Source organism: Papaver somniferum, chromosome 9, assembly GCF_003573695.1.
Source record: "Papaver somniferum cultivar HN1 chromosome 9, ASM357369v1, whole genome shotgun sequence".
NCBI classification, from domain to species: Eukaryota; Viridiplantae; Streptophyta; class Magnoliopsida; order Ranunculales; family Papaveraceae; genus Papaver; species Papaver somniferum.
Genome location: NC_039366.1, coordinates 124599945 through 124608190, shown reverse-complemented (window position 1 = coordinate 124608190; position 8246 = coordinate 124599945). Strand labels below are relative to the sequence as shown.

General features: G+C 41.5%; 1 protein-coding gene across 2 annotated transcripts; it reads right to left on the bottom strand.

Moving 5' to 3' along the window:
- Positions 1-656: 656 nt before the first annotated feature.
- Positions 657-7843, bottom strand: LOC113311129. Of its 2 annotated transcripts, none has more exons than XM_026559980.1 (6): positions 7098-7843; positions 3644-4655; positions 3435-3555; positions 2279-3348; positions 1905-2191; positions 657-1125 (listed from the first exon to the last, which is right to left on the bottom strand). In XM_026559980.1, exons 2-5 carry the CDS (start codon positions 3688-3690, stop codon positions 2137-2139), a joined length of 1293 nt encoding a protein of 430 aa, XP_026415765.1. In that variant the 5' UTR covers positions 3691-4655; positions 7098-7843; the 3' UTR covers positions 657-1125; positions 1905-2136. The 2 variants fall into 2 exon arrangements, with proteins under 2 accessions (XP_026415765.1, XP_026415764.1); XM_026559979.1 differs by lacking the exon at positions 7098-7843 and adding an exon at positions 5042-5698.
- Between the last annotated feature and the right edge of the window lie 403 nt (positions 7844-8246).

The following is an 8246-nucleotide window of genomic DNA, read 5'->3' as shown; positions in this document are numbered from 1 at the left end:
AAGAAAGAATGAGTGGGCAAGCTAGCTCCGACATGGGACGGACCCTACACCGGGAAAGGATCATACTACCTAAGGAACCTAAAAGGTGAAGTATTACAACACCCCTGGAACGCAAGTGTACCTAAAGAAGTACTACCTGTAAATGGTTATTACTCAGGAGAAGAAGGTAAGGGGCAACGTCCCACCATGTTATATCCCTGATCAAAGGTATTATAGACCTAACTAATCAATGAAAGAAACTTTTTTGCTAAGAGAAAAGTCTGTTTGATTAAACAAAAATTGGGTTAGAATAGACACCCTCCGTCAGAATTGACGATGAGACAAGGCAAGGCACAATTGCGCATGTGTCAATACTCGGATCCTCGAAGTGATAGCTCCGTTCATGAGGCAATAAGAAAAAGTAAGACATCCCCTATAGAGATACCTTGTCGAAGTAAAGCAGCCATCACGCTGAACGCGTAGGCTTATAGGAAAATTATTACCCACGTAGGAGCCCTCGCCACCACGGTACCTTATGGCCAAAGGATACTTGGGTAGGATGATGAATGTTCCACCAAAGGTGAAAAATACCTTAGCACCTTGTGATGACTCGAATGTGCGAATAACTAGACACAACACGTCTACATATATATATTCATGCAATACTAAGGGTACCATAATAATATTACCAAAATACGACTAACATGTCTTAAAAGTTGCAGATAACAAAGGTTCACATCGTAACAAAGCATTGTTTCAAGGAAAGGAGATAACAAAGGCCCCTCAGCTGGGGGCATAACACAACAAAGAGTTCATTTAAAAGAAACATATCACATCAAGGATAAGGAAGACGAGGAAAGACAACTCCTTCGGCTTGGAGCTCAGCCTCTGCAAAGTCATTGTTGATATAATCAATGGCCGAATGCTCGAACTGCACCTTCATCTGAGAAGCTTGAACCTCCAGATCCGAAGCCGACTTTTGACGAAGCTCCATCATCTGAGCACTAAGATGATCGTTAGCTTGCTGAAGCGCCTCGGCCTTAAACTTAGCAGCAGCATCAAATTGGCGAGAAATCTCCAACGAGGATATCTGGCCTTCAAGACGGGTAATATTGGTATTCGCACCCATCAGTTGCTCCTGGAGACCTGCGGAAGCAAAGGGTATCAGCAATAAGAAAAAAGCAGTTAAGACACAAAGGATGCTGCGGAAAAATAAGGGTCTTAAGCTACCTCCTGCATGGCTAAGGGATTCTTCTAAACTATGTTAAGCCTCAGCAATATCTACCTCAGCGGCGTCGAGATCCTCCATAAGGGTATCTCGTTCCGTTCGGAGATCATCAACATCAATCCGGAGCGAAGCATTCTCAGAGGACAAAGCTTGGTAAACATTCTCCAACTCTTCCAACCTTTTTACTAGAGATGCATCAGACATGGAAGAAGAAATGGAGCCAGCCTCGACAAGTTTGTTCTTAAGATAACATACCTCAGAAGATAAGACATTTCGTTCTGCAGTAACCTTAGCTAAGAAAGCACATACATCTTCAAAATATGCATGATACTTCATACGGATAACTTCTTGGGCTGAGAGACGTTTCTCGACTAAGGAAATATCCTATTTTTGCTTTAAAATGAAACTCTCCTTCCAATTAAGGGCTTCGTCACACTCCTTACGAAGTAAAGCCATCTGCTTCACTAAATCCGCATTATGAGCAGACTCAAGGGAAAGTTCGGCCTCATTGTGAACGGTTACATTCATTAGTCTATCTGATTTATTTTGATAATACCATACGTCGGAGGTTAACTTGGTTACTTGATCCCGGAGGTATCTAAGTTCACTAGAACTACCAGCTGGCAGGCGAAGGATACCTTAGGACTATGAAGGAAAGCAAGAATGAAGAAAAAGCTAAGGTAAAGAAGAAACGAACCTATGACTTTGGAAGATTCAGCAGCTAAGGCAGAGTCGGCAGCTTTACGACCATCCTCAGCGACTTTGGCAGCATTCTTCAAGAGCCAACAAACAAGCCTCCAGGGATCTCTGAGTATTTCTCAGATCGTCCTCCAACGAAGATATCTTAGCAGCAGTAGCAGCATTACTAGACGAAGGTTGCTATGAGACAACAAGGGCATGTTCTTGACGGGTACGTTCCAATAGAGCACTCAAATGAGTACACTTAGCTCTATAAACCTTAAATAAGGTATAGCCAACATCGATCTGCTTACAAAGATGCCGAAGAAAGAAGTATAAGAGCAGATGAAGGACAAAAACGAGAAGCAAAACAGTAAGGTAAGAATTACTTACTGAGAATGCTGAGAGGCGAGGGAAGAAATCGGCGTAGGTGTCCATGAAATCCTCCATCTCCTGGATGCTACCCCTACGGATCTCACCAAAGATCTGACTAGAGCGGAGGCAATCCGGGTCAAAGAACAACTCTTTAGCCGCATGATACTGAGCAGATAGCACATCCAGATGAGAATCCACCTCAAAAGAACTACCAAGACAATGGTGATCAACCCCAACAGAAAAGGACTCTTAGAGTCCCGCAAGACGGCTTCGAGAATGGCACCATCAGAACTACCAAGGCTCAAGTTCTCAGACAGCTTACCCTGGCTAGGCTCAACAACAACTCCCTCAAACACTTGAGAACGAACAAGAGGCATGACTGCTGAGCCGTCACCACGACGAAGAGACGACATGGTGGATGAGCTAGGAACCGAAGGGAAAGCATGAGCACCGCCTAAGTCCATATCACCAGCAGAAGGAAGATTACCCAGTCTAGTCCAATCTGGTGACGAAGGCAGAGGTCCAACAACTTTGCTAGCAGGGGTAGTAGAAACAAACTGAGCGCTCCCCAATGATGTTGGCGTAGCATTGAAGGAGAAGCTAGCTAGTGAAATCACAACCTTCTTCTTCGGTTGAGAATCTGAACTACCAACCCTCACCACGGGGGTAACAACCTTTGCAAATGAACCACTAGACTGAAGCGAAGTAGAAGGAGATGAAGGAAGGCTCTTGGAAGCTACGACAGCAGCTTCAGCAGTAGCCGAGACAACATGCAACGTTCCGCTAGGGTCACAAAACGAAGGCATCTTCAAAGACGAAGCAGGAACAGGAGCTTGAACGCTAACAGGGTTGATCAACTGAGCACCACTACCAGAAAGGAGATTTTCACCCTCCACCGAACCAGCACGAACATGACTGAGGATATCCTTGGAAAAATCTTCCTCAATATCATTCAAATGAGGGCTGAGGCCGGTATCCTCAATATCCCCCATGACTTCATCATCCGGCACCTCCTCGGTAGCCTTGGGATCCTCATATGAAGCTTCAAGATCAATCACAGTTTTCAACTTGCCCTTCCTCTTGGAAGACTATAGAAGAACACATGCGACAGCTAAGGATCAGGGGCAAGATACTAAGGAACTTACAAGTACAAAGGTATGATAGTAATCCTTACCTCCGCAGGTGTTGGTGTAGCTGCGTCAACTGAAGCCTTCCTCTTCCTAGTCCTGGTAGCCACAGAGTTACCAGCAGAGCCCGGACCAGCCAGCAGACGAAGCAGGGGCAGTAGGGGCAGACTACAAAAGAAAGCCATCAGAAAATCAAGAAAAATTATTGAAGCAAAAACCTTTAAAAACAAAAAATTCAAGAAGAAACGAAGGGTACCTCGTGAGAAGCAGCAGGGTTGAAGACCCAAGGCTGATATCCATCATACTTCTCGGGTATAGCGAAATCTATGCGGGGTACATGAGGATCAGCAGTAGTAAAACCATAGGCCCAGGGACCCACCACACGAAGAGGGGTACGGGCCCAACGATCATCATGGTAAAGACGAATGCGGTCATACTTCGGCAGAGGTAGCTTGGCAGAGTAAGGGATGACAGTCAAACCAGTCTTATCAATCTCCTCCAATAGACGAAGGCTATTGCCTTCCCGGATTTGCCTGACAGTAACATGAATACGACGAGGGCCAACACTCTAAGGAAGAAGATTACTATTCTGGATAGCATCAGCATACGTAGCATTGAAGTTGGCGGGGGTATAATCCTCTCGCTTAGATCTCCTCTCGGCAAAGGGATCATAGGACTCCAGGGTTGTTTTACCCTTGCTACGGTACCAGCTTTCGCGAAGGGAACGCCAAAAAATTCCAGTATATTGTATAACTCCTCAGACCTGAGTCTTATTTACCGGGTCATCCCTGGAAGACAAGACGTCGTAGTATAAGGGATCCTTTCTACTAAACAAAGGGAGGAGCATACCAGCAGCCAACTGACCAACACTGATTAAGAGGTTATTTTCATCATAAGGAAAACTCAGGATCAAGGACTAGGTGAGAACACCAGGACCATCAACAAAGGAGATTTGAACTTATGAAGACGAAAATACTTGGTGATCTCGGCTATGGACAAATGAGCAAAGTTATCCTTGTCACGCAATTGAAACCTATGAAGCTCATAATGAGGAGGAGGAGGCAGAAGGTCCTCAACAACAACTTCTTCAACCCCAGAATCCTCAGCATCCTTAGGAATCATAGCCGCATCCGTACCAGCAGGTATCTCAGTGTCCTCAGGAGGCGGAGATGGCGTAGCATCAGGATAATCCATCGGCGGAGGCGGATCAGTTGACGAAGAGGTCCTCGGACCCTTGCGCGTAGGCTTCTTCATAAGTCTCATATGTCCTAACATCAACAAGGAGAATAGTTCATCATCAATGGCGGATGGAAAATCACAGTCGACTAAAAAGCAAATTGGGGGAAAAACCAGCGTATTTTGGGCATGGGTTTTACTAAACCAACCAAGGGAAGCAAATTTAAACCCGTCATAGGGCAAAATCGAAGATCATTCATCACATAATCAAAGATGCAGTCGAAGAACGATCATGGAAGAATTATCATCAAAACGTGAAACATGATGAAACCCAAGTTCTCATACAACATGAACAAAGGGAAAGGAACTACAATTCTTACATGCAACCACCACAGCAACACCAAACAACTAAAAGAGGAGAAACAGAATCATGCATGGAGAAATATGAAGGCAACAGTGGAAAGAAAGTATCACTTACTTGTATAACCAGAGGCTGAATCCGAGTTTTGAGAAATCAAAGAGAAGATGGGGCAGTTAGCAGCAGGAGAAAAATCTCAGTGAAGGAGATGGAGAGCGACGGTTCGACGAAAAAGAAAAGGAATTAATGAAAATTCCTTCTCTTTGTTTCCTTCTTATAGGCGGCTGAAGAATCCAAAAATTTGGATGTCCCGAAGTTCAAGGGGAAGTTATTGCATGAAGGGACATGAAGGGATCACCCAATCGGTACGTGCAAAATGGCGGCGTAACAGAAGTTTTACGCAGGGCACGTGTCAGGATCTTAGTAGCCGCATTCAGAAGTTAATTGTGTATCCCTCGCTATACAGAGAAGCCTGAGTTACAAACTATACTTTCGTAGATCTACTTTATCTCGTCCCAAGGAACGATGCATTGACGGTTGAGATCAGAAGAGTAAAAGCCTAGTATACAAGGAGGCAGTTGGCGAAGGGACAAATGTAGATGGGATATCTAATCAGCATTAAATGTTCAAATCCTTTATCTACGCAAATAAACAAAGCACGTGGGGAGAGACTATGTGGCAGAACCCGATTGGTAGAAGCTGGCGGTGAACGAAGGTACAACTTATACTAAGGTTGGGGAGTTTCCGAAGGAACGTGGGTCAGCTGAGGTGGCAAGGTTCGACTGGATAAGGCGAGCGGTGAACGAAGGTACAATGTGTACGAAAGGTATATCAGCATACGATGGACCCAAAGGAAGCAAAGATATACCTGGAGCAGAAGGGGCTATAAATACCAAGCCTCACCAACAAAATAAGGGCATTCAATATCTAGGAGAGAATATCTAGTCTTAAGCTTATACCTCTTTAATGTTTAGAACTTAAGTATTTACTTCAACTTGAGTTCTCTCTATTACTTTGGGAAGCATTTAAGATCTCTGTAACCACCATACTTAATACAAAACAATCACTAATTATTCCGTGGACGTAGAAAAATGTCTAACCACGTAATATCTTATGTCTCATGATAACTTAGAAGCTTTTACATTATATTTGAGTTCTTTATTATTATTGTGATCTTTAATATCTTTTACTACTTAGCATTATCAGTTCAACAGAGGTATCGATACTACTTAGCATCTGATTTTCTGAGCTGTATACATTTCGTAGACTACGGGAAAACGAGTAGTCACAACTTAATATTTCACTTATATATATATGTAATTATAAAAGAGATCAGGTAAGAAATATAGTAAGTAGACAACATTGCACTTAAGACACTCACGACAATAAACACTTTGTCTACTAATTTTTGTAAGTCATGGTCGAAGTCGCATCACAATACAACATTTTTACATATAATATTAAAGTTAAGAGAGAATGCATATCTGGACTAATTGTATTTTTGACTTCCATTTGTCATACCATCCACGGAGTGCAACAATTTATCCTATTTTTTTCCAAAACAGTAATGTACAAGGAGCAGTACCCAGTATTCTTTTAAAGTATAGAAATACATCGACTAGTCTAACAACAGAAGTGGAGATCCAAAAATAGTTTTAGTTTCTTTTTATCATAAAGAAATCAGAATGAATATGGTAAGCAAGAAACCCGTATGATCTCAAGTCGAAACCCCTAATTTGGATTTACAAAAAGTGGTTCATGATACAAAAACCAACTACATATGACCTATACCCTTAAGTCCCCATCAATTTATTTACATATACAAATAAGTCATGGGTTACTGGTTTAGCTTTAAAATACTACAAACCTCCATATGAATTCAATTACTAACATTATAAAATTCATACTCATAATCTATATGCATGCCGAAGAGTTAACCTAATGATAGAGTTTTACTGTCAACAAATCAAAGATGACAATGACTATATTTTCAATTAACTCATGCATCAATCAAACATCAAATTAACCATACATGCATCTAACATCACGGATATATTTGAAGTTGATTTATCAATGGGGTGAAAGTAATAAGGATTAACAAGTAGTATGTTAAGATGGAATTTTCATTAACTCAAGAATTGTATCCAACATCAGGGAAAAATGAAGAATACGTAACTGGAAATTTGGTGATTGACCTCCCATCTTTGTCATCAAAATACCTTTCAACCTCCATAGAGATTATATGGAAATTCCATCAACTAAATCCTTTAGCGTTCTTTGAGACTTTTTCTCAAACACCTATTCCGCAGACCTGCTGGTATATGGAGGTATGTTTTTCCTTGTTGTATTCAATTCTTCTTACAACTTTTTCACCTGCAAATGAAAGTTTAACAACAACCCAACTCTCCAAATATTTCATAACTCAGATTACTCATTAATCAACCCCCAACCACCACCAAAATCAACAACAATAACTTGTTCTCTTGGACATTTCTATGGTACCAAAGTACGACATAAATCCAACAAACCCTTCTCAATTATCATTAGCTAATAGTTTTTTCTCTTATGCTCTCGAAAGAAATTATGATAAACTTTCATTCTGTTTTGTGTGGCTACTACATAGCCAGAGAAAGATGTACCGATCAAAAGAAGAATTTTTCATTCCCTTAAAGATAATAAACACTTCCCAAAAAGGTGACACGCGTTTGATCGCATGGTTTACATTTTTGGGGACCTACACTTGGATAGGAGCCGTAAAATGATACTAAGGAAACCTAGACTAAGGCGAAGCCAAACACAAATGCTAACTGCACTTATGTCTCAGATTCAAGCATCCCATAAATTTTTAAAGATATTACACATTGCGACTTGGGAAATTTATACAGAAAGAAAACTGTTTTTTTTTAACCCAATGGATTGAACCAGATCTCATAAAATAATTCTTGGTGTCACAAACGGGTTTAGCTAAACACGAGAAAAATGCTCTCACATCATTACCCACTCAAAAAGAACTTTGTCCTCGAAGTTTAAAATAAAACTTAGAAGCAAAGAGAAATACTTGTTGTCGCACCAGAATAAAACGCCGACGAGTCCAAAACTCACAGTCCTGTGTGAATCGGAACCGCCCTGATACCAACTGTGACGGACCAGATAATTTTTACTTCCTGCGGATCGGGTTAGGACCCGCTTGGAAAGCTCCGACTCTCGGATACGCCACACAAGTAAAATTTTCGTTTACTAATAATCCTGCACACGGTAAAAAATCTCATTAGTCTCAAACCCAGAATTCTATGAGCATATGTCCCATACCATAATACTCATAAAA

Bases quoted from the DNA above. Each gene is read 5' to 3' on its own strand.
- LOC113311129 (XM_026559980.1), bottom strand. From the start codon at position 3,690: ATGATGGATATCAGCCTTGGGTCTTCAACCCTGCTGCTTCTCACGAG. The intron at 3,349-3,434 runs GTAAGGATTACT...GTTCTTCTATAG, and splicing joins CTACACCAACACCTGCGGAG to TCTTCCAAGAGGAAGGGCAA. The intron at 2,192-2,278 runs GTAAGTAATTCT...CTTTGTAAGCAG, and splicing joins CTCGCCTCTCAGCATTCTCA to ATCGATGTTGGCTATACCTT.